Raw genomic sequence first — 26843 nt, forward strand, 5'->3', positions numbered from 1 at the left:
TTTTCGAACGAATCTCCTTCGAGTTTTAATTAATTATTAATATTAAGTCATGTATATAGTATCGCGCGCGCGCTATTAGAGTGAAGTTGCCGATGTTTGTAGCCTCGGCCATTACCGAAACGCCGCGAGTATCAGGCAGTTGGAGCTGCGTCCCGCTGCGATTAATTAGTAAGCATAATCGTTAGAAACGATTTCTAACCTTTGTATTGTAATATTTATCAATCGCGTATCATAATTTCAACGTTAATATGTAGTCGTAATTGTTCGAAACGCATATTTCGCGAAAAATTGGATGCAAAATCTCTTGCCAACATAACCCAACTTAATCTGTTTTCCGTGGGTATATCTATCGTTAATTCTAGCTTACATATTTATATTGTGTATGTTATAATGCGAAATAATAGGATTATTCTAATATTTGTATGTATTTTATTTGTTACAGGTAGCATTGCGATACACAGTGCGATTCACGCGTCGTGTCGGGAGTCGGGAGTGCCGTGTAAAGTGTCGGGCGATCGTAATTATTCGTATTTTCGCGAGTGTCGAGAGTGCTACCATGGACCAAGAGAGGAGGAGGAGGCCCGGGAGGCATCGGGCGACATCGGGGCAACTATGATGATGAGGTATGCAAAATAAAACATTTTTTTCTAAACTGCATTGTTTATGAGATATTTGACACACACTATTCGACACAGTTATGTATATACATAATTTGAATCTTTTGTTTTCAGATCAATGTGCTGTGGACTACAACTCCGCTATTACACGTATCGGTGAGTGAGAAATTGTTTTTCGAAAATTTTATAATATTTCTATAGCGGTAATGGGGATATATATAATATATATGTTGAAAATATTAAAATAGTAACATGTTTTAAATAACATGTTATAATGTCTTATCTGCGATTAATATTTTTTGACAAAAATCAGCTCTGATAATTGTGAAAAATATTAATCGAATTTAAAATATTATAACATCCCTTTCTAAAAAAGATACGTTAAGTCGATTCTCGCAAGTATTGTTGCACCTTTTCCTATCGAGAGGCTGTCATCGCGAGGGTTAGTAGTTTAACAGTTTGTTCAAAATAAAATAATATGTTTTAAATAATATGTTATAATACTTTAAACTCGCTTAATATTTTTGACAGTTATCAGCTGATTTCTGTCAAAAAATATTAATCGCAGATAAGGCCTCATAACATATTATTTACAACATATTACTATTTTAATGTTTTTAAAATATTATTATTTTAAAATTTAATTAGCAAATTAACGCTTTAATTAATATTTGTTTACATACATCTGATTAAAGCGTTAATTTGTGCTAATTAAATTTTAAAATGTTAATATGTTAAAAATATTAAAATAGTAATATGTTGTAAATAATATGTTACTATACTTTATCCGTAATTAATATTTATTGACAGAAATCAGCTGATAACTGTCAGAAATATTAATCGAGTTTAAAGTATTAACATATTATTTAAAACATATTATTTTATTTTATTTCATTTTGAACAAACTGTCAAACTGCTAACCCTCGCGGTGCTACGAATATAACGCACAACGTGAATGCCTTGATAGCCAATGAGCATCGCGGAAAAGGGACAATAATAAACTTCGACATATGCGAGTATCGATTTTACATATCTTTTTTAGAAAAGGATTAAGTAAATTTAATTTAATTAAGCGCAAAATCTAATGGAAGTCTGAGTCGAGTACACCCATATTACATTCATATTCATTATTACATTCATCAATATAAATTATATGTATTTATTTGTCTTTATTTATATTAATATATTATGATTATATTAGTTATATTAATTGTTGATTAAAATATTTATATTGAAATAAATAAATAAATATAATGATATAAATAAATAAATATATATATATATATATGATATATTTATTTATATTTTTATGGAAATGTTTCGAATCGCGCGAGAAAGATCGGAGATCGTGACTGCCGATTACAGAGATAACTCTTGTTTCGGAGCGCGGCAACCGGATATCGCTCCCGGTTCGATAAGCTATAAAGATTTCATTCCGGTCGCCGTCGTCATGGGAATCTCCCGCATTTGTCGAGATCGAGAGAAACGACGTCGCTCATATTGCGAAGCGCGGCCGCGCGGTTTACGGAAGATACGGACGATCGAGTTATAATAAAAACGGGATTGGCAGACGCGGGAGACAGCTTATGAGAGAGAAGCAATTGTTCCCCCCTTTTCGATCTCCGCCTCTTGCCGCGGCAATGTCGTGGATACTAAACCCGTTCCTCTTTTCCGGACAGAACAATTGTTCGATGACAAAATAATAATCTCGCACTTCGGGGACCTCGAAAGACGTTTCACCGAGCGATTCGCGGAAAGTTCGATCGGAAAACTTTTCCAGTGTACTTGCAGAGCGAATGAGCACTCTCATTACCAGCGATTTACAATAATTTCGAGTATAGGGACTTCACAGAGATTATATATAAATTTATTCTCTCTCTCTCTCTCTCTCGAGAGAGAGAGTATCTTTTTTATATTTTTCGAGAAACTTGTATGAAACGTTTTAGATGCATTCCCCCTTCTCTGCTACAAAGAGAGATTAATTTAATTTGATATAATGCAGACTACATAAACAAAAAATGTATCCAGTTAATGAGAGGGGTGCGCGTGCATTTCGTATTGTATGCGTTTGTCTTTGAGTGAAAATATAAAGGATTAATTTTGTTATAGCAGTCGCTAATTCCCCCGGTGTGTGAACGTGTATATGTGAGGGTGCGCACCCCTCTGGGTATATGCTTCTGTACTCGAATAATATCTGACTACGCGAGCGAATGCTATAACATATATATATACACCGGCGGGTAACTTCCACCAGTTTCTGTCCCTGTTTCCACGTTCGTCGACTAAATTGCAATTACTGTTAATTAATTGAGCAAAGGTTTGCATAGCTGTCGGCGGACAAAGCAAGGCGTGACTTGCACCAGTGAAGAAATTCTAGACCACGTCGATTATAATCTCGCGAAACTGCATAAATAAAACGAGGAGGTCTCTGAGAATCCAGAGAGCAAAGAGATTGAGAGAAGAAATTGTGTATTATTGTGTGCGTGTTATTTTATCAAATTAACGAGACAAATTAATTCGAATTCCGGTCTTAGTCGCTTTACCATCTTATTCCTTTAATTTCAGTAGAATTCTCGATTTTTTTAAAACTTCTTTTAAAAGCGTGTAAATTTTCCTTTAAAGGTCGAATTTAGATTTTTCACGTAATGCGATTTATTCCCATCTAATTTTAGTTTCCTACGTCAACGTGATTAATATAAAAGAAAATATACGTCGACATCTCACTAGACATTTATTGAGATAGATTATAAAGAGAGAGACCAATATAATTTATTACGTATTATTATAGAATCAACACATGTGCGTCTCCTCACGTGTCTGACAACTCGGTTTATATCCTATTCAGGTCACATTTCCTCCGCGATCCCTTGGCTGATTTGCTCGTCCTTCGCCGAGCATCGAGAAAGCCGGTTCATCAACGGTAATTACAATCCGCCGTCAAAGGGGGAGAGGGCCGAAAGTTGCCGGGTCATTGCATTCTCTTTCATTCCCCGGAAGGTAACGCACGTGCACCGGTCCTTTGAAAGTGCCTCGGATCAGAGTTGACAAACTTGATTCGTCTTATTGGGGCTCTCTCTTGGCTCTCACGTAAGGGATAGCTCGCTCGAGGATGGTTCACCGTTCGCAACACGCGATCTCGCTTAATCAAACTACAATCCGGTTATGCTACGGGGGGCTTCGGACATTTCGCCGGAAGTGGCCGGGGATTTCCCGACCTCGTTTCTTGTCGGCAAGTCTGACGGGTGGTGCCTCGAATGCATTCCGTGGATATTGGCAGCCGGTTCGCGTTGTGCTTAAGGGGCATTTCACCACCATTACTTCGACATCAACCCGGTCGTCGCGTATCAATATAGCTTTTTCCACCAAACGGTTTAGGTAAAAAAGAAGGCTAGAATGAAAATGGCATTTGAAAGCAAGTTTTGCATTGTTTCTTCCCTCACACTCAATAATCTATATTAACGAACCTTGAATGGTGCCAGTTTGATATTCGATATCAATCGACAACGTCGTTATTAACCGTTAATAATTTCAGCGTTTTGCACAATAGCGCTAATAATAACGGCGAAAAATCGTGATAACGACGACAATGGCGATAACGAAGATACAAAAGTGCGCGTCGAGTACTGTACGAATAATAAAAAAGAAAAAAAAAATTCACAAAAATTGACGCACGCGAGAGAGAAGCGCCGCGCGTATTTCCTCGGTTCCGGGGTGCACGTATGCATGTATACACACACACACACACACATATGTACGCGCGGCGGACACGCGTGCCGTGTCCGTACACGGCCCGGTGATATGTTGCCAGTGGGTCAAGTTATTTAATCCCGCCGGTATAAACCATAGCCGGCACGTCCGAAATTTATGCACCGGAGCCGCGCCAGAATGCACCACGCTGTGCACGCGGACGGACCCGAAATATTTGCCCGCGTCCTCCCGGAAGACCGTACTCCCCCTCCCCCATCCCTCTTCCGCCGGTTACAGCAAACTCGTTACGTAGCGAGTCCGATAGCGAAGACAACGAGGGCGATTTTCCCGCCCCTTTCCGAGTCGTCGCAATCTCCGCGATTTACGGAATTCGATATGTATTCCGATCTGTATTTTTCTTTCTTTTTTTTCGGTTGACGTCCAATAAATTTCCGCCCCACGCGCTACACCGATCTAACGGTTTGTATAAACAATTACAGTCAACATTTTTTTTTTAGTATTTAATCCGTCTCGTTATCCGCGATGGTGATAGCTGTTCATCAGCGGTTATCGTCCGTTTGTATATTAGATTTTTCGCGAATTTTTTTGTGAACAGAGTAGCTCGATCAAATTCTATCGTTAATCGCAATTATTTAAGATAGTGATTATTTTTGGGTTTTAATTCTCTTTTTTTAATTAACTTTATTGTGACTCGTTTCAACTAGACGCTTAGCCGACTAAATAAAGGGAAGTTTGTGCGGAAATACGTGTCTGGGGCACATCTGTATCTTGCACATTTTTCTCTCTGTTATAATTTTCACACCTTCGTGCCCTGTAATTCTCTATTTTACCTCTACACAATTATTCTTCTTTCCTCACTTCCTCCCGTCTTACGTCTACATACGTACGCGTGTATATTCTATCTCCGTCTATCTTCGAAACGCGCGATGAATTAATTAAAATCGGATCCGGCAGAATTTCTCAACGGTGGAAGCCGCAGGGGGAAGGAAAGGGGGAGGGTACATTTCCCTGCGATCCGGAATTAATTAAAAAAATAGGAACAACAACAACAATGGCAGAGCTTGTCAGCTCGCTCGCTTCGTTCGTTTTCGCGTGTGCATAGGTGCATTTCTCGTCTCTCCTCGTTCCTTAACTTCGCGCATGCTCTAAACCGAGGGAACGCGCATTCCTACGGGATACGGGGGGATCTCTTGTCATCGCTCTCGCAGGGAATTGGATCGGTCATCCGATATCGCAGACTCGGACGGTATTCTCGAAATTCGAACGTCCTGTATTAATATTAAATTCCGCCGGAAACCCTTATGCGTTTACTCGACGATAGCCGCGCAAATTACACGCTCAAACGCGCGAAATCGCGAAGTTTCCGTCGCGATTCGATCGAGCTACCTATCTCTTTTCATTCAGCTTTGCTTCTAATTCTTTTTTACTTTTCCTTATTTTACCCCTCTCGAAATCCAATGGCCTCTCAGACTTGCTCGTGACCTAAATCGTCACGTATTATTCTTTTATCGCGGATTTTTCGTGTATGAAACTCTCAAGCGGGAATATCGCGAATAAAGAGGATACGTTAAAGATCACTTAACGTATAATAATAAACAGAGCACTATATATAAATGGATGTATATGTATAAATAGATGGATATATAATATATATAAAAAAAGGGAAAGAAAATGCAGGCATTTTTAATAACCACGTTGTAACCATGATATTTCGCTTTATTAAAAAACATCTTGCTCTCTCTCTCTCTCTTTTGCAACGAGATAAAATGTTAATGTAAAACTTTCAGCCTCTATTTTGTAAATATTATATTTCGCTAACGATCCCCGGGTATTTCAGGAATTCGCGATGTACTCGATGTATCGAAATATATATCGCATGATACATCGATCGAGGTCGTATTACGGCGATTAAATCTAACGCGATATCCAATCGTGTATTGCTTTTGACATTGTCGGAAAACGATTAATTTTATAATTCCGCGCTGAATAAAATCTGCCGAGATAGGGGAGGGAGGGGGATGGAGGAGGCTGGGTTTGCGCTTTGTTCGTAAATAAAAGCGTATTAGCGAACCGTGGCCTCGTAATTCATAAAAATGATTAATGCCACGGTGCGAGATGCTTACGAAATATGCGAAATAATGCACGAAAATAATGTCGTGTGTTTACGCGAATTTTCATAACGCCGCGGGGGGAGGGACGTGTATCGACGTTATCGCGTATATCTTTCCCGAACGCGATGCGTTATTAATGCCGGGGTATTAAAAGTGGAACACACAGTGCAACACATGTGGTGCATATAGCTGGAATTTAATTTAACGTCTGAGCACGAACGTCCCTTTTGATCCCTTTCTTTTCGCGCATTAAATCGAACAATGTAAAAATTTCGCAATTTGTATACCGCGAGTATTATCGATCGAATTAGTTCACTGTATATATTTAAAAAAAAACAGACTTTATTATCGCGTACGACAAAATTTCAATTAAGTTTCCAATTTCCAAGCTAAACCTCTGAGAATTACATTCAATTATCGTCACATGACATAAATAGCATTTTTGGATTTTGGTGCAACAAATTTTTTTCAGCAATTTTCCAAAATTATTATTGCATGTTCCATTTGTTCCAATTAATTCCCGAGTGTTGATTGAATAATTCCGAATCCGAAACAAGTAATACATATCAACGTATTGTATTTGAAAGTGTCGACCGGCAGGCATCGGGCATCAGCTGAATTATTCAAGAAACGTTAAACGAACGACGCACGCAAACAAGTTCGCGCGTTAGTTACATACGTCGTATGATTCGTGTCCGATCGCAGCTGGACCATAGTACAAATCTAGCCCCGTCGATACTCCGATTTTATCTCGCTAAGTAATTCGCGAGGGAGCTCTATATAAATTGGGATACACCGGAGAGAGAGTCGCGATGCATCACATCCCGGCAACTCTCCGGCTATCGGATTCCCTTTTTTTTTCCCCGATGCCAGATCGCGTGTCAAAAGGCCGCAAAAGTCAATCGCGCGCAATTTAACTCTTTCCAGTTTTAGCCCTCGGTCAGCGAAATTGCTAAAAACGAAAGCTTAAAAACGAATTGCTTAAAAAAAATTTTTACACGAACGCAATTTGGAGAAAAATGTAAATTTATTGTATATAGAGGAGATCATGCAGGCAAAATTTATTTTTTTTTCTCCATTTTTCAAAATTTATGATCAAATTTATTAGAGTAAATTATTTAGATTTTTAAAAATTAATTTCAAAATTGAGAGAAAGAGAAAGAGTGCACTTGAGATTGATTATAATATCACAACTCTTTATATTTAAAAAAAAAATAGATTTTTTGAATATATTTTGAGCTATATATAAAATTATTTTTGGATATGCTTATATACCTACTTGAAAAAAATAGCTATGTAAACCTAGCACCCGACTTTTTAAAAATTAATTTTTTAAACCGGAAAATGATAGCATTTTGTTTGTAGTTGTTTGTAGTAACAATAATTTTGTTTGTAGTTTTATCGATTAATAAATAAAAAAAATTTTTTAAATGACTCGCACCCGACATTGAGATATCGCAAATCCGCTTGCGCAGTCTTTTTTAGAATCGTTTGTAGTTGTTTGTAGTGATTTTCCTTTCGTTTGTAGTTGAGCGGTTCAAAAGTTATAAACAAACGAAAGGAAAATTACTACAAACAACTACAAACGATTCTAAAGAAAACTGCGCAAGCGAATTTGAAAAATCTTAAAAATTGACAAAGTTAGTTCTTGGACGAATAAACAATTGTTTATAACTTTTGAACCGCTCAACTACAAACGAAAGGAAAATCACTACAAACAACTACAAACGATTCTAAAAAAGACTGCGCAAGCGGATTTGCGATATCTTTAAAATTAACAAATTTATCTCTTAGACGAATAAACAATTGTTTATAACTTTTGAACTGCTCAACTACAAACGAAAGGAAAATTACTACAAACAACTACAAACGATTCTAAAGAAGACTGCGCAAGCGGATTTGAAAAATCTTAAAAATTGACAAAGTTAGCTCTTGGACGCATAAACAATTGTTTATAACTTTTGAACCGCTCAACTACAAACGAAAGGAAAATCACTACAAACAACTACAAACGATTCTAAAGAAGACTGCGCAAGCGGATTTGCGATATCACAATGTCGGGTGCGAGTCATTTAAAAAAATTATTTTATTTATTAATTGATAAAACTACAAACGAAATTATTGTTACTACAAACAACTACAAACGAAATGCTATCATTTTCCGTTTTAAAAAATTAATTTTTAAAAAGTCGGGTGCTAGGTTCACATAGCTCGTCGTGTGCAAATAATATTTTATTACTTTATCAATAGAATTTATTATTTAAATATTTGTAAATAAAATTTTTAAAAAATTGTTTTAAGAAATGATAACATTATTAATGCTATTATCGCGATATTTGTCGAAATTATTCGAACGAGGAATAAAAGCGTGCAGGGATGAAAAGAGTTCGGACGCGTTACTATTGTCGCTTATATCGGACGGATAATCACTGAAATCGGCTGACCAGTGCTACTTTCTATCCCTAAAAAGTTTTATATCATTTGACATCATGTATATATGAGCGTTTCGACAAAATTATTTAACAAATCTCGCTCAAATGAGTCATATTATACGCGCATATAATATGCAATAATAATGAGAAAGTGATTTTTTCCGAGTCTGGCGATTAATCAGGGATAGAAAGTAGCGCTGGTCAGCCGATTTCAGTGATTATCCGTCCGATATAAGCGACAATAGTAACGCGTCCGAACTCTTTTCATTCCTGCACGCTTTTATTCCTCGTTTGAATAATTTCGACAAATATCGCGATAATAGCATTAATAATGTTATTATTTCTTACAACAATTTTTTTTTAATTTCATTTACAAATATTTAAATAATAAATTCTATTGATAAAGTAATAAATAAATATTCGCACACGATGAGCTATGTGAACCTAGCACCCGACTTTTTAAAAATTAATTTTTTGAGACGGAAAATGATAGCATTTCGTTTGTAGTTGTTTGTAGTAACAATAATTTTATTTGTAGTTTTATCAATAAATAAAAAAAATTTTTTTAATGACTCGCACCCGACATTGTGATATCGCAAATCCGCTTCTTTAGAATCGTTTGTAGTTGTTTGTAGTGATTTTTCTTTTGTTTGTAGTTGAGCGGTTCAAAAGTTAAACAATTGTTTATTCGTCCAAGAGCTAACTTTGTCAATTTTTAAGATTTTTCAAATCCGCTTGCGCAGTCTTTTTTAAAATCGTTTGTAGTTGTTTGTAGTGATTTTCCTTTCGTTTGTAGTTGAGCGATTCAAAAGTTATAAACAATTGTTTATTCGTCCAAGAGCTAACTTTGTCAATTTTTAAGATTTTTTAAATCCGCTTGCGCAGTCTTTTTTAAAATCGTTTGTAGTTGTTTGTAGTGATTTTCCTTTTGTTTGTAGTTGAGCGGTTCAAAAGTTAAACAATTGTTTATTCGTCCAAGAGCTAACTTTGTCAATTTTTAAGATTTTTCAAATCCGCTTGCGCAGTCTTCTTTAGAATCGTTTGTAGTTGTTTGTAGTGATTTTCCTTTCGTTTGTAGTTGAGCGATTCAAAAGTTATAAACAATTGTTTATTCGTCCAAGAGCTAACTTTGTCAATTTTTAAGATTTTTCAAATCCGCTTGCGCAGTCTTTTTTAAAATCGTTTGTAGTTGTTTGTAGTGATTTTCCTTTTGTTTGTAGTTGAGCGGTTCAAAAGTTATAAACAATTGTTTATTCTTCCAAGAGGTAAATTTGTTAATTTTAAAGATATCGCAAATCCACTTGCGCAGTCTTTTTTAGAATCGTTCGTAGTTGTTTGTAGTGATTTTCCTTTCGTTCGTAGTTGAGCGGTTCAAAAGTTATAAACAATTGCTTATTCGTCCAAGAGGTAAATTTGTTTATTTTAAAGATATCGCAAATCCGCTTGCGCAGTCTTCTTTAGAATTATTTGTAGTTGTTTGTAGTGATTTTACTTTCGTTTGTAGTTGAGCGGTTCAAAAGTTATAAACAATTGTTTATTCGTCCAAGAGCTAACTTTGTCAATTTTTAAGATTTTTCAAATTCGCTTGCGCAGTTTTCTTTAGAATCGTTTGTAGTTGTTTGTAGTGATTTTCCTTTCGTTTGTTTATAACTTTTGAACCGCTCAACTACAAACGAAAGGAAAATCACTACAAACAACTACACACGATTCTAAAGAAGACTGCGAAAGCGGATTTGCGATATCTCAATGTCGGGTGCGAGTCATTAAAAAAATTTTTTTTATTTATTAATTGATAAAACTACAAACAAAATTATTGTTACTACAAACAACTACAAACGAAATGCTATCATTTTCCGGTTTAAAAAAATTAATTTTTAAAAAGTCGGGTGCTAGGTTCACATAGCTGAAAAAAATATCTAACATATAAGAATGGCGTCAAAACCTTTGAAAACTTCTGGAAAAATTTGAAGACTTTTTAAAGAAATTTTTAATTGTAGCAGCTTTGACATATCAGAGGACACATTTTTTTTTGTGTAATTACGTTTGCAAAGAAAATCTTTGGAATAAAGAAAATTCATGAAAAATTCTGCCTTGAAGACACACACTAAATCCTGGGTTCCTCAATGCTTTACCGAAAAGTCCGAGATTCGCGCAAGTCGCTTTTCTTGTAAGTCGAAGGTCTAGGAGCAACGTCGAGCACGTACTAAGAACTACATCCCGCGTGATAATAATGACGTCGTTAGGCGACTCGAGTCCCTCATCTTACAATGATCCGCGGAGAATGCAGAAACAGAGTCACGATATATATACGGGTCCTTTAGAATTCGCGAATCTCCGCACAGAAGATGTTCCCGGATTTTAATGAACGGATTAGCGCTAGTGATGGGATCAAGTTTAATATATGTACTTAAAAATTGGATTCAAGTCGAATCCAATGATCAAGTTTCATTTTCTACGATTCGAAAAATAATCATGAGAAATAATATTTAATATAAGTACTATTTTTTTTTAATGTAAAAGGCCATCCCTAAATTATATAAGGTTTTTTTATGATTTTCGATTTTCCCCATTCCCCTATATAAGGAATCATAAGATTTTCTAATAGTTTAATCCTTTTTTCGAAATACTAGAATAACCCAAGCGCGCGATATTCTTCGGTTTTGTATTAAAAAAATGATATTAAAAAAAAATAATATAAAGTTTATTTAAACTTGATTCATATTTTTTTACAGAAATTATTTGATTAAAGCGTTAATTTACTAATTAAATTTTAAAATAAAAAGATGTTATGAAAATTAAAATAGTAATATGTTGTAAATAATATGTTATAATATCTTATTTTCGATTAATATTTTTTGACAGAAATCAGCTGATAACTGTCAAAAATATTAATCGAGTTTAAAAGTATTATAACACATTATTTTAAACATATTATATTATTTTAATTTTTAAAATATATTATTTTAAAAATTAATTAGCAAATTAACGCATTAATCAGCTGATTTCTGTCAAAAAATATTAATAAAGCGAAAATTTGCTAATTAAATTTTAAAATAATGTTATAAAAATTAAAATAGTAATATGTTGTAAATAATATGTTATAATTTATAATACTTTATCCTCGATTAATATTTTTTGACAGAAATCAGGTAACTGTCAAAAATATTATCGAGTTTAAAATATTATAACATATTATTTAAAACGTATTATTTTAAAAATTAATTATATTAGCAAATTAATTATATTCTAGCTTACATATTTATATTTATATTGTGTATGTTATAATGCGAAATAACAAGATTATTCTAATATATGCATGTATTTTATTTGTTACAGGTAGCATTGCGATTTACGCGTCGTGTCGGGAGTGCCGTGTAAAGTTTCGCGCGTCGGGAGTTCCGTGTAAAGTTTCACGTTTCGGGAGTGCCGTGTAAGGTGTCGGACAATCGTAATTATTCGTGTTTTCGCGAGTGCCGTGAGTGCTACGAAGGACCAAGAGAGGAGGAGGAGGCCCGGGGAGGCATCGGGCGACATCGGGGCAACTGTGAGGTATGCAATATGAAAACTTTTTTCTAAACTGCATTGTTTATGAGATATTTGACACACATATATGTATATAAATAATTTGAATATTGAATTTTGTTTTCAGATCAATGTGTGCTGTGTACTACAACTCCGTTATTATACGTATCGGTGAGTGAGAAATTTATTTTATAACATTTCTATAGCGATAATATGGAGATGTATGTAATATAATATGTTGAAAATATTAAAATAGTAATATTTTAAATAATATGTTATATAATATCTTATTTGCGATTAATATTTTTTGACAAAAATTAGCTGGTAATTGTCAAAAATATTAATCGAATTTAAAATATTATAACATCCCTTTCTAAAAAAAGGCATGTTAAGTCGATTCTCGCAAGTATTGTTGCATCTTTTCCGTGATGCTGATTGACTGTTTCGATTTGCATTGTGCATTATATTCGTAGCATCGAGAGGCTGTTATCGCGAGGATTAGTAGTTTAACAGTTTGTTCAAAATAAAATAAAATAAAATAATATGTTTTAAATAATATGTTATTTAATACTTTATCCGCGATTAATATTTTTTGACAGAAATCAGCTGGTAATTGTCAAAAATATTAATCGAGTTTAAAGTATTATGATATATTATTTAAAACTAATATCATTATTTTATTTTATTTTATTTTGAACAAACTGTCAAACTACTAACCCTCGCGATGACAGTCTCTCGATGCTACGAATATAACGCACAACGCGAATCTTGACAGCTAATGAGCATCGCGGAAAAGCGACAACAATAAACTTCGATATATGCGAGTATCGATTTTACATATCTTTTTTAGAAAAGGAAAGAATTAATTAAACGTGAATGATATGAAATTTGAATATATACTTATCGTACCAAAGTAAGTCTTTTTCCGCAAAATAAAGTTACATTTTCATTATTTTTATAAAAGTTAAAATCAATTAATAAAAACGATCAATCAATGAATGAAAAACTTTTCACGAAATATAATTTTAATAGATTTTATCTTAGAGGAAACATTTAAAATAGTCTTACGTAAGAACTAGTTAACTCTCCCCCTCCCTCACGTAAGAAAAAGCGTCAGAAAACGCTGACCTCCTTCCCTCAAAAACTTTACGTAATTTATGGACCTTAATGATGGAGAGTTTAGAAATCACATGCAAAGAAATTTGATCCTACTTATAACATACTTAATCCCATCACTAATTATCGACTCTCCTGGATCGCTCGCGGGTAGTTCGCTTCCGCGACGACGATTTACGACTAGTGTCAAAAGCGAATTGCGTAATCTTTCCCGCGAGCCAGGCTTCGGCGTACATACGTGACAATGCCATCGGTAATGACTTGCGCACAATTTACCGGGAACACGGAACAGGCGACGCGAGAAACCAAACGATCGATTCACCCGCGTAGCGTCTTAGAGCAGCCCGACGCGACGTGGGGCATATTTGTGCTCGCTCGAGCGTGAGCGAGCATTGTTGCACGTTGAACGCAATAACAAGCTGCATTAGAGTATCTCCCGGTATATCGTTCTCGTTCCATCTCCAAAGAGCGTGCGATAATGTCTTCTGTATATAATGCATCTCCTCGTCTCTTCTATGCGCAGACTGTTCGCCAGATATCGCAGTTACTGCATCGTAGTGTCCTTTGTTCTTTTATATTTTGTCGATTTTTTTCTCAATTTTTTAATTTTTCGCCTTTTCATTATATAATTCTTCTTCTTGCGTCTACATCTTTAAGGATTAAAACACGTCTTTGTTCTTAAGATTAAAGAGAATAGTCGAAAATATTTGTAGAAAATATTGGGATATATTACAAAAATTAATCTCCTCTTTTACTGAAATATGGAATATTAATGATAAAATAATTGAAAAGTCGAATATACATTTATATTTATAAAAATTAAATACGTATTTGAAGCAAAGAGCCATGAAGAAAACAAGGCCAGTGATATTTTCGAGAAACGAAAGCAAATGAACGAGATCAAAGAACTCGGAGGCCGCGACGATTCTCCGGGATATCCCGCATGCATGCAGGTGCAATTTTGAGCTGTACACTGGTAATTAGGCAACCGCAATTAATCACACGCGCATCAAATATTTGCGCGGGCGCGGATGAGGGAAGGGGGAGGGGAGAAACCGCGCTTTATATACAAACGTACTGCAATTTATCATGTTTCGCTCTCATGCTGGATTACGTCGTCGTCGGGGTTTGATGAACTTTTTCCGCGTGTAGTGAGAAACATCGCGAAAACACGAAAACATCCTGACGTATGTCAGGCAAAATCTTTGTATCTGTATATTTTATTGCGTGAATCGAGACGCGTTATTAATTACATTTAATCATAATGTATATTATCATTATTATTAAATGTTTTGTACTGTTTGAGATATTAATTGTATTAAAAACGTTTATTTTTTTTTATTTTTCAAAATTTTTATTTTTATTAATTATTTAAGTTCTATATTTTTAATATATTAAACCTTTTTTTATACATTTGAATCATAGACCCCGATCATCAAGTAAAATTTCTATACAATGAAATAATTAATATCTCAAATTAAAAAAAAATATTGTTAATAAATTAATACATTTAATAATATACATTATAATTAATAAATAAATTAATTCGCACAATAACGTATAAATACGTTTAAAGAAGAACTTTTTCCTCGCCTGTTGGATAAGTTTATCAAATTGAGGACGTAATTCGGCATGATAATGCAAATTTCTGCCTCATCAGACCGAATTTGTTAGCAATAAATGTTATTACAAGGAACGCGTAACTTGTTCATGGGTGTCCTTCCTGCAAAATCGCGGTTCACAATGCGTTGCACGTGTTTATCGCAACTCGTATCGTGTGTTCTCATCAATCGCATACGTGCGATTCCCAATTGCCTCCGAAGAGGCCGCGGGCGATCGGCGGGATTCCCGTATGAGCCTCATTAATTCGCTCCGCGACATCTCATTTACACCTCCTGCCTCGTGTTTCCTTTTCGCCTGTACATTCTCGTTAATATCAACCTCGTGATTTCGAATTCGTGATTTATATACGCGCTTTTTTGCGCAAAGGATAAATTTCTTGCAAGCAGAAGAAAGAAAGATGTACATATATAAGTCGCATTTCTCAATAAATAGGAATATTATATATCTCGCAACGAAATCCCAAGTAAAAAAATTGTCGAGATAATTTTCAACGTTCATTTAAATCACTCTTGCTGAAAATATAACGCAAACGCGCACAGAACATTTATTCAGATAATTTTATCCTTATCCGAGGATAAGATGGTTTGCGTAGCTTTGAAATTTTAATTATATTTATCGCAAAATTTTAGAATTCATTTGAAATATTTAACATTTTTATTTTCCATTTTATGAAAGGAGGGAAGAGTTGGAGAGAATAAGATTTATAATCTAATCTTTCATTTAGATGGAGCAATCGTGATTAAAATTGAAAAAGTGTATAATAACGAACCGCGTACTAATTATCGAATATATTTGCAGCGCGATGATCAGTCTAATCTTTATTCAGGTAGAGGCGACGTTTCGTCGAGGTGTCGTATTTTGTTTCGTCGCGGCTGCTCGAGAAGTTACGTTATTATTGAGGCAAACAGAAAGCGGCTATGTCTCACACCGCGCGGGCCCTTAATTTAATTATAGTCATTACGAAGCGGAGCGGCCAACTTCGCGCGAGTTATTATAAGCTTACAACTTGCATTGTAAATTATTAACATCTCTCCGGGCGTAGCCGGATCGCCAATACGGTTGGCTTAAAATAATTCGGCGCTTGATATAATGTCGGTTTGCATTCCTTGAGTAGGAGCCGCTTCTCTCTATTAAGGGAACCGTCGTGGAGGCCTTGGGGGGAGAGGGAGGGTGCAATTTGAATAAGTTCGAAAAGGACGCGGTTTGCCCGCCGGGCTTCTGAGAAGGGAAGGTAGAGCGGAGAAGGGAGAGGAGCTTTGGGTTTATTCAAATTGAACGCAACAGAGGCGAAATGTCTGACGTGCCCGCGGGTTGTCAACTTTCCATTTTAAGTTCGCTGACGTATTGAGTCGAAGTTCGCAACCGCGTAGCACTTCCGGAACTAGCCCGCACCATCCTCGAGAGAGAAGGAGAAAGAGAGAGAGAGAGAGAGAGAGACCGATCCGTCCCGACAGGTAAAATATTGTTCCGTTATTCCGTGCCGCATTGATTCTAGATATTGCGGCGGGGGTTGGTCGTGTGCCCCTACAGACTGGAAAATATAAATAACAGAGACACGGAAGTGCAGAGATCAGTGAATAACGGAGAAATATTATTAATGGCGAGCTATCTCCGTCCTTTTTTTCTTTCAATTTTATTTTTAAATTAATCAGTTCGATAAACGCTTAATCTTCAGATTTCGAAATAAAAAAATTGAGGATATCACCAGAATTGAAGATACGTAATATTTCTACAAGATATATTTAATTTGTATATGAAAAAAAATTTAATAAATTCTAACAAAAATCTCTGATTTTAATAGCCAATTTTTTTTAAATCGAAAATTATATCGAATTGCTGTTAAGAAAATAGCATTTGTTAGAGTCTATTTAAAAACCTTATTTTTCTACAAGATTATGAAAAGAGGTTTTCCAGCGAGATAGCGACGAGACGCCATGTTTATGATTAATGAAACATTTCTTTCGGAATTAAGAAACAGTTTAGAGGGATGAAATCGTTAATTACCCCGATAGTTTGAATTTTTAATCTCGAACTTCTCGCGTCTTCATGTCTAAAAGATTGTGGACCGGCTTTTCCACGACACACAATGCAGCCGGGAAATTTAGTTACGCGGCGCGACGGTTTTCCCTCGCGGCTCTTATAATAAAGCTTAATCTCCGTTCTACGTTACGGCATTTTAATGAACGCGCCACCTCAAAGCGTTTATGAGATATATGGAACATTTTTTTTTAATCTGTATGTATTTAGCCTGTTTTTGTGTCGCGATTTCTGCCGAGAAAGAGAGAGAGAGAAGTGCGGATTGACATTTATTAAAAACATAGATTATACGCATTAAGGGAACTCGGAGAACATTTCGCAACCCTCTTTGCGCATTTAACCGCGCTAAGCTAAGAGAGGATGCGAATAAAAAAATTGTATTATCTCCCGCTGAAAGCTTCCGCAACTTTTTACAGTGTGACTTTTTTCAGAAAAAAAATTTCAGACATTTTTTGGTGCGCTCTCAAAAGAATGTCTTATATTGTTGGACGAAATTTGTAAACGCGACATTGGCGACTAGAATTATTATTATTATTATGATCATTATTATCGAACACACGGATTCCCGCAAAGACTTGTAATGAAGTCACGCGTTGCTTGTCTGCTTTGGAACTTTGAATACCACTTACGGAGTCTTTCTTGCAAATTGCAGCATGACAAGAATAATAACGATAATTACGGAATAATCTGAGAGCGGCGACTTGCCGGAGACAAGTCAGTGATACAGTTGGGACTTGATTTCTCACAAAGTCACAGTAATGATCTCTTTTATGTTCTCGTCATCTACTTTTATTCTCTCTTTCTCATGTGCATGAGAAGTTTCATAATTTTTGATATATTTCAATTTTAAGAATAAAGATAAATTATAATTAAAATATCGTGGTATTTTTCATAATTATGCAACTTTTTTTAAATTACATGCCATCTTTTTAATTTGTAATTCATAATATGGATATAAAATGTTAATTATAAAGAGGGACTTTTGATACTGTAAAAAAAAATTAATTTTTCAAGAACCTCTAAAATAAATAGACTAATTCAAGTACTAATATCTCTTGACACGATCTCACGATTTTCTATTTTAAATAAAAAGTCTTTTATTTTCTCTTTCTCTCACTCTCTCTCATGTGCACAGGATATTTCATAATTTTCGACACATTTTCAATTTTAAGAGTAAATGTAAATTAAAATATTGGGATATTTTCCTTAATTATTCACCTTTTTTAATATTCGTAATACATAATGCAACTATTAAAATATCTAATGTTAATTATAAAAAGGAACTTTCAATGCTGCGAACAAAATTAATTTTTCAAGAATCCCCAATAGATAGACTAATTCATAGTACTAATATCTCCCGACACGATCTCAGACACGACTTTCCGTTCGAAATAAAAGCGGTGAATCAATCTGGCTAAGGCTAAGGATTCCGAGGAAATTCCGTGTCGGAATTTCGGGAATCGACGCGGCGTAAGCCTTCGAGAGAATCCGGTTGAGGTCGAGGTACCAACGTCCGGTACAATATAAATCAGAGTCCGAGGAAGAGAGAGAGAGAGCGCGTGCATCTCACACAGAGAGCCTCTTGCCATCGGTATCTTTCGCGTCGATCTTTCTTTCCTTCTTTCCGTTTCCCGCCTCTCCTGTCTCCCGGCTACGTAATTACGGGTCTTAGGGGTGCACAGAACTTACGAGCTCTTTTACCATCGGTGCGGCTGCCGATCTCTCGCCCGACCGACAAAAAGAGCATGCGCAATAAAAAAGAAACGTTTAAAGGGTCGGGAAAGCTTCCCGATGCTTAAAGCGGGATTCTCTCGCGGATGGTTGCTCGTAAAAGCGCGATGGCCGAGGAGGGGGACGATGAAAGGGTTTATCACTTTTCAAAGGTCCAGGGTTCGCGGTGATAACCGAGGGAGCGAAAGACGTGGATTCGCATATCGAGAGCATTATATATTTATTTGCAAATTATGCACCTAGAAAATGTGATATTAAAATAATAAATTAAGACAGATCTCTGATATGTAAATACAAATTCAGGTATGAAAAGGGCTAATAAGAGCCAGACACAAATATTAAAATCTATGTCTGTCTCTTATTAGCCCTTTTTAGATCCGAATTTCAATATTAATTTATCTACAATTTTTCGTGACAAACGTGAAACTTTATTTTAAAGAAAAATGAATATTCTATATACCCCTCTAACAATAAGAGAATTAGAGCTGCAATTTTTATGTAAAAGCGAGGTATATGGAAACGTCTTTTTCCCTCTCGTTCCTTTTATCTTTGTACACTCAATCTTAATCTCTCTATATAACTCCTATCTTCTCCGCATTCGCGTCTCTTCTCTGAAATTTCCAGAATGTTACAATTCGACGACTCGCAGTCGAAATATGATTTTTTTCCGCAGTTGCGAACAACGCAAAGTTGTTCCGCAAGTCGTTCTGTAACGTTTCCGTTTTAGGAGAGGGCGAGGAGGGGGCGAGAGCAAACAGGACGAGAATAATCGTCCTTGCGTTCGTAACATTGGGAAAGGGAAGAAGAAGGGGCGAGAGGGATGGAAAGACGCGGCGGCTTCTCACCCTCGGCTCGAAACAATCGCAACTATGCCCCAACAATTTATAATTCCGCGTTGCCATTCCTCCACCGTTCCCTCGGTGAGGGATTGCCCTCTCTCCCTCTTTCCTCCTTCTTCCGTGCCGTGCACAGTTAAATGTTATTACTTCAGTCGTTGCAGATAATTTCCCTCGTTTGTTCGCCGGAGCGGATTCTCAGCTTCGCTCCGCTAGGCCCGAGACTTTACGAGAGAGGCGAAGCCTTGTCAATTTGAATACGCGCGAAAGCTTTGACGGAGTGTGTGACGCCATTGGCAGAAATAACGCCGAGGCTTTACGCCAAGTCGGCAAAGCGAGTAGTTAATTATTTCCTTACTTTTGTCGAACTTGGGATGACGGAAGAGGAAAGCGAGAAATTTTTTACGCTCGCGTATTATACTGCATGAAATAGTACACTACATTCTACGACTATATTCTCCATAAAATCAGAACTCTATTACGGTCCACCCGGGCTTTAGAAATAATTTTATAATTTTAATATTTGAAAAAGAAAATCCAAAATATTTTATTGTCACGATAAAAGTATATACATACACACTAAAAAATACTATATAAAATATATTAATTGGACTTTTTTTAATATATCTTGATTTGGAAAATTTTCCAAATTAAATTTAATTTACTTAATTTATTTAAGTTTTAATTTATTAATTTAAGGTTTAATTCATTTAGTTAAGTTTCATTATATCGAACGTAATTTATTTAATTAAAATTTTTGAGAGAAACCGCACAGTGGTACATTTTTCAGCAACCAAAAGAGAGAGAGAGAGGAATGGTTCTCCGCTTTTTAGTCGCCGACATTTTTGTTCCCTTCCCCCTCGCCCTCTCCTTCCTCTCTTTGGACGAGGTTGCGTGCATCGGTGACTGCTGGCCTTGCATTAGCGCTCTTTTCTCCGCGGTAAGCACTCCCGGTAATGCGCTTCTTGGTGCATTAACCTGGACCAGGCAACGCACGCACATACATACACATATGTATGTACGTCAAACCTTTTGTCCCCCCCACCCCCTCTCCTTTTCCCGGTGAGCGCCGAGTTTAACGCAAACTACCCTCCGGGGAGAAGAAATGAGCTTCCTTTTTCTCCCCTTGGTTATATCTTACGCAATCTCCTTCGCAATCGTCCTCTCTATGCGCGGTTTTTTCGCCAGCCGAATTGGCGACGCCAATTTTTCCGCCGATTTTGTTCCCTTGAAAACAACACATTAAGGGCCAATTTCACCAACGTCGGTTAACTTTAATCTTCGGTTAAACTATATCTTTGTCTCTTTTCAGATACATTCTTAAAAAGAGACAAAGATATAGTTTAACCGAAGATTAAAGTTAACCGACGTTGGTGAAATTGGCCCTAAGAGTCTTTTTTTAAATGCTCGACGATATATTTGCAACATATTTGAATTTTTTTTTTATTAAGTCTCATTTTTATTAATAATTATAAAAGTGTAAAAATTATCGAGACTACGAGAGGAGACTTGAAAGAATCCGATGCAAGAAGCTGGTAAGAAAAATTAAAAATTTATGAACCGCGAGTTTTATGGAAATCACTAATTAAAAAAAGAAAGTACATGTATTGAATTAAAAGCCGCGCGCGTTTGGTTCGTCAAAAGGTGTCGCGCAACTATCTGGAAAGAAGTTTGTGATTGAATTTACAATTAACTCTTTTTTTCTCATATCCTTATTCCACTCTTATATCCCTTTGAACTCTTCCCGTTCGCGATTCTGAGAGAAGGTCTCGAAAAGTGCGAAGGAGCGTCAGAGTAAACGTAAGGCAGGTGGAAACCTTGAAGAAGAACGAGAGAGGAACGTGAAACGAAAGCGGATGTCGCGGTCGAGGGGGACGAAATCGTTAAAAGGAATGCGCAGTCGAGCGAAAGCGGCCTCGAGAGAGATTGGCAGGGGGAAAGGGTTGGTCGGCCAGTTGAAATAATGTAGAGAAAGCTCTAAAAAGCTTCGCCAGAAATCCAGGAAGACACCAGCCACCCTATTCCATTTCCAGTTCTGTCGGTTTTTTTTCCTCTCTTCGGGAGGAAAGAAAAATTTCCCCTATTTTTTGACTTCGACTTTACACTAACAATATTAATTTTACGCTGTGTTAATCCTTTAAACAAATTCCTTTAAACAAATTTGGATAGATTTTCAGTAAAAATTTGACGACAGTTATTTCAAGCAAATTAATATTCAATTTAAATATATATCGAATATTTTATATATTTGATATTTCATTTTTATTGTAATATAAAAATTGTATTGTAAATAAATTGACTGGATTGAATTATATATTTGAAATATTTTTTAAATAATAAATTAAAAAATTGTTAATATAGTATATAAACAAAAAATTGGATTTGAAATCAATTTGCGGGAAAGCAAAAAAAATTCTGAATATTTATATTTATATAAGAATAATTAATTATATAAAAAAAGCTGATTTTGTATATTAACATTCAGTAATAACAGACTATATATATATTTATTCCGATCGATTCTAATTTTAAATTGTGATACGCATACTTTGAATCAGGTATCTTCTTATCGCAAATGTTTAATATTTGCGATGTCGTGTGTTTTAAGAGATTAATCGAGATCGTGGCATAAAGTAGAGTAATACCAGTATGGCTAACAGCAGCTTTGAATCCGACCTTGGATTTATGTTTAACGATAATTACTCTTTTCTTCTCCCTTTTTCTAAAAACAACTTATCTAAAAAAAATTAAGCCTTTCAAAAATATTTTTTTTTGACCTGCACGTTTCAGTATTTTTTTTTGTTTAAAAAAAATGGCAGCGTGCAGGCTTGTTTCTTAGCAATCTTGTAAAAATTTATCGTAAAACTAATCTGCTAATTAAATTGATTTTTCCTACTTTAATTGATTAGTGATATTAAATTTTTTTTAGTCATAGTTTTTTAGAAATAATTTTTCGAGAAAGCAGCATTATAAATAATTTGATAGAAAACTTATTTTCTCATGTTTAATCTGGTGTAGTTATATAATGTACAGGCATTTTAATTTCCTGTTAAACTCTGTATTAAAAAATTATAAGTCCAATGTGTATTATGTATGATTTATGAATTAAAGATCGAAAAATCATAATAATATCTTAAATCCACTTTAAACTATTTATTTACAATACAATTAGAGACAGAAATCTATTTATAATTTTATGTATCATATGATATAAAACATTTAAATAAGTAAAATACATATGTATATTATATATGTATATAATATTATATATTTATATAAGATATATATTATATTTATATAAGATATATGTTAGTAGGGCAACCAAAAATAAGCTGTGAAAATCTTGTTTTAAGCGCTCAAAATATGCTCCATAAAATTAAAAAAAATACTCTAAAAACAGAGAAATATGCTCTTAAAAAATTACAATTTAAATTAAAATTAAAATAAACTTAATGAAAAATTGTTTACATTGTATATATTCTTATTTTTAGATTTATTAATTAATTCCATTGAATTTATAAAAAACACAAAGCACATACATTTAAATTAACGCATATAAAAACGCATAGTCATATTAAAGTCAAAAGTTTAACTCTTTTAATTTATATTTTGATTACAGTAAATAATAAACATTTCACTTAAGTTTTCAAACAAAAAGCTTTGCCTATTTGCTCGCAGAACATTTTTATACATTGAAAAACTTCGTTCGACATCAACAGAAGTTATAGGTGCATATTTAAATGCCAAGGTTTCTTGAACGCTGTACTTGTCCGTTTTTGTAGTATCCGTATTATCAGATTTTCCAATCAATCGTGCTGAAAGTTCCTTTAAAACAGTAAATCCACTATTCTTCGCAATAACGTTTGCACATTTTTTCTTAATAAAATTCGCTGTCTCGCCGTTTACATTATTAATTGCTTCCATAGCATATGTTACAACTTCAATCTGCACAGTAAGTAAAATAAAAAAAATATAAAAAGTAAAATAAGCAAAAATATATGCACTTATAGCTAAAATATGCAAAAATAAATACTTACGACTAAAATATGCAAAAATATGCTGTTACATATAGGGTTTAAAATGCATAGTTTTTTCCGAAATAAATTTATATGTAATCTATTTCTTTATTAATCAAATTTAAAAAAAATATGCTCTAACATATTTTGGTTGCCCTATATATTAGAATATAGATATATATATATATATATATATATATATATATAACATGTGACACATAAAAATATAAATCGAATTTTATCTTAAAGTTTGTAGCGATATATAATTCGTCTAAAAGTAAGCTTTATCCATATTAAGAGTTCAGTGTGCCTGGTTAATTTGGGATAATTTTTTATCAATTCTTTGATATCGCAAGGAAGTTGGCGGCGAGGAAAGGCGCGATAAATGAACCACATGTGTTAATACACATGTGTTAATGCACATGTGTTAATACACATAAAGGCCGGTCTCATAATTCTTATTTGGACGGGCTATCGCAGACAGTTGCATTTTATATCCCACGATATTAACACGCATAAATTCGACGCGAATCGACCTCATAACTCGTTAAAAAGTCTTGTTTTGAAAATATTTTTTTTCGCACCAAACTGTGTTTTTTTTCTTGCGTCGCTTATTGATGCGTCATATTACTTACCTTAAAATGAGGCAAATCCGTGCGATTAATTTGATCGCATTTTGCGCACTCGTGCTGTTTGTTGATAATAACGGTGTAACAGTGGAAGGTTACAATGTGAAAGATTATTTCAAAGTTTTTCGTGGGCTGTCGCAACTTAAGAACCTTCGACATGGAATTCTCCCAGGTAAATTTTTTTATTTCATTCTACAATAAACGTTTCAGTTGCTTTACAAAACACATAATTAGATTTCCATTTTTTTATTTAAATAATTTTTATCTTATTAAATTCAACAAATAATGTATCACACACAGTGGAATAATAATTTGTATGTATATATCGATTTACATATTTTATTTTATTAGAAAAACAAATTTTATACTTGCAATTTATTATTTATCGTCACAAAAATATTGTATGCTAATTTTTTTCTATATCCAACAAATAATTATTATATTAGCGATATAATAATTTGTATAGGTATATTATATGTTGATTTACATATTTTATTTTATTAGAAAGAAATGAATAAATTATGTATATATACTTTAATACCTGTAACGTCTAAATTTATTATTTAGCGTCACATGGAGATATCGAACGGATCTGTTTGTATTCACGATATATGCTTATATAGGTACGCTCTGGTGCGGCCGGGGAAACCTCGCTCGCAATGATTCCGAATTGGGTGTGTATAGCGAGTTGGACGCGTGTTGCAGAACGCACGATCGCTGCGAGGATTACATAAAACCTAAAGCTACGAAATACGGACTGCACAACAAATACATTTGCAGAAGGTACCGCGCGATGCATATATACAATTTATGACGTCACACTGAGCGCGCGAACTGACTTTTGACTTTTCGCAGCTCGTTATGCGAGTGCGATTTGGAATTTTACGATTGTCTGACGCGAGTGCGCGGCCTGTACGCGTCCACTGTGGGAAAGATATACTTTAAAAAATGCAAGCAATGCTTCCGTACTTACTACGATCCTCAGGAATGCGCGAGAGAGTAAGTGCAACGAGATATACAGGGTGTAACTGGAAAGAAAAACATATATGGAACACATCATCAGTTTCTCTGGTCAATTTGGAGACGATTTTTCCTAAGCGAAATATATGTTATCATATATGTTTCTTCAGTTGCACCCTGTAAATGATATGTGTTTCTGAATTGTGCTGGAAAAACTGGGGGTCTTACGATAAAATTTAAAACGAGAATAACGAGGCGATAGAATGTTTTCTGGTCAATTATTATAGTTGAACTTGAGACGATAATGTCGACGAGCTTGCGCGTTGTATTTTCGCGCTCCATTATTAACGCGAGAGAGGTATTACATTCGCTTAATTGTTATCCATCAATTAGCTCGCGAGTGAAGAGTGAGCCAACGTCGAAATTGTTTGTTATTTCGACGTCGATTGATTCCCTCTATCAGACATTAATTAATTATCATCGCTCATTCAGGGATATTCTCGATGTAACCGAGGAGACGGATCGCAAGGGCCGTCGCGTTTTTTGCGCCACGTTCGACCAAAATCCAAAATGGGGCCAACGACACAACGCCACTTCGCCGAGATCGATCTACGTCGACGAACTTTTAACCTGGCCTGATGACAGAGCCGGGCAGCAGCCCGTCTCGCAATCCTATTTCGCGAACGATGGAAAATATTTTGCCGACGAAGACGAGGCTGTGACAGCTGCCGAAGATAATTATTAATGCAATTATTTTGATGCCTCAATGATTGGAGAACAGGTAACCAGTTGTGATCTTCTCCGAAGGATTATTCGAAAATTTAATCTAAAGTATTGAAACATTAAAATAAATTTTATGCCACATTTTTAGCGTATAATTTTTAATGTATAATTAATTTTATATTTAATAAGAATTAATAAGAATCTCGATTTTCAATGGTTTTGAAATATTTAATGTCCTCTCTTTTTGGTATTTTGTGAAAAAATGTTTCGCCTCTCTCGCAAATTGTTCACTTGTAAAAAAGCGCAGGGGGGTCACGAACCGCCTAAATTGCATTGACACTAGAAAGAATCGTGCCCCCCCGAGTACGATTTCCAAGTCCGCTCCGAAATTGCTTCGTCCTTGATACGGCGGCCGTTCGGGGGGAAAGGGGGGCAAGAGGGGGTTACTTGAAAATCCATCGAGAATTTTATCGCGAGGCCGTAGACACGGGCGGTCGAATGAGCGAAGCTATCTCCATTCCGCGAATTTTTTTTCTCCTCTTTTTACTATACCCTTTTGCAGCTTGGGAATTGTGCTACTACCCCCTCGGCCCCCATGCTCTTTCTCTCTTTCTCTCACGCGAAAAGAATGTTCAATTATGCAAAAGTGCGCGCGCGAAAGTTTCACCGCGGGAGCGCTTGTTCAACGAAGGGTGTTTCTGAATTAATATTGACGAGGAGATGGGGAGGCAGGAAGGGAGGGGGCGGCTAATGCAAATCAACACAACAGTCGGCGCGTTGTT

At 35.3% G+C, this 26843-nt stretch overlaps 2 protein-coding genes and 1 long non-coding RNA gene across 7 annotated transcripts in view; 2 read left to right on the forward strand and 1 right to left on the reverse strand.

Moving 5' to 3' along the window:
• Window positions 1-12295, forward strand: part of LOC145944944 (uncharacterized) — a 41699-nt gene extending 29404 nt beyond the window's left edge. The window contains exons 2-4 of the long non-coding RNA XR_014426771.1: window positions 443-623; window positions 732-773; window positions 12205-12295. This is a non-coding gene — a long non-coding RNA (uncharacterized LOC145944944). The remainder of the gene's footprint in view (window positions 1-442; window positions 624-731; window positions 774-12204) is intronic.
• Window positions 1-26843, reverse strand: part of LOC145944936 (uncharacterized) — a 99104-nt gene that overhangs the window by 4173 nt on the left and 68088 nt on the right. The window lies entirely within an intron of this gene.
• On the forward strand, window positions 24123-26445 carry LOC145945424 (uncharacterized). Its single transcript, XM_083054416.1, has 4 exons — window positions 24123-24550; window positions 25002-25161; window positions 25234-25377; window positions 25831-26445. Exons 1-4 carry the CDS (start codon window positions 24367-24369, stop codon window positions 26081-26083), a joined length of 741 nt encoding a protein of 246 aa, XP_082910542.1. The 5' UTR covers window positions 24123-24366; the 3' UTR covers window positions 26084-26445.

This window comes from Prenolepis imparis, unplaced genomic scaffold, assembly GCF_030444845.1.
Source record: "Prenolepis imparis isolate NDT839.2.m4 unplaced genomic scaffold, iyPreImpa1.0 SCAF_14, whole genome shotgun sequence".
In the NCBI taxonomy this organism is placed as follows: Eukaryota; Metazoa; Arthropoda; class Insecta; order Hymenoptera; family Formicidae; genus Prenolepis; species Prenolepis imparis.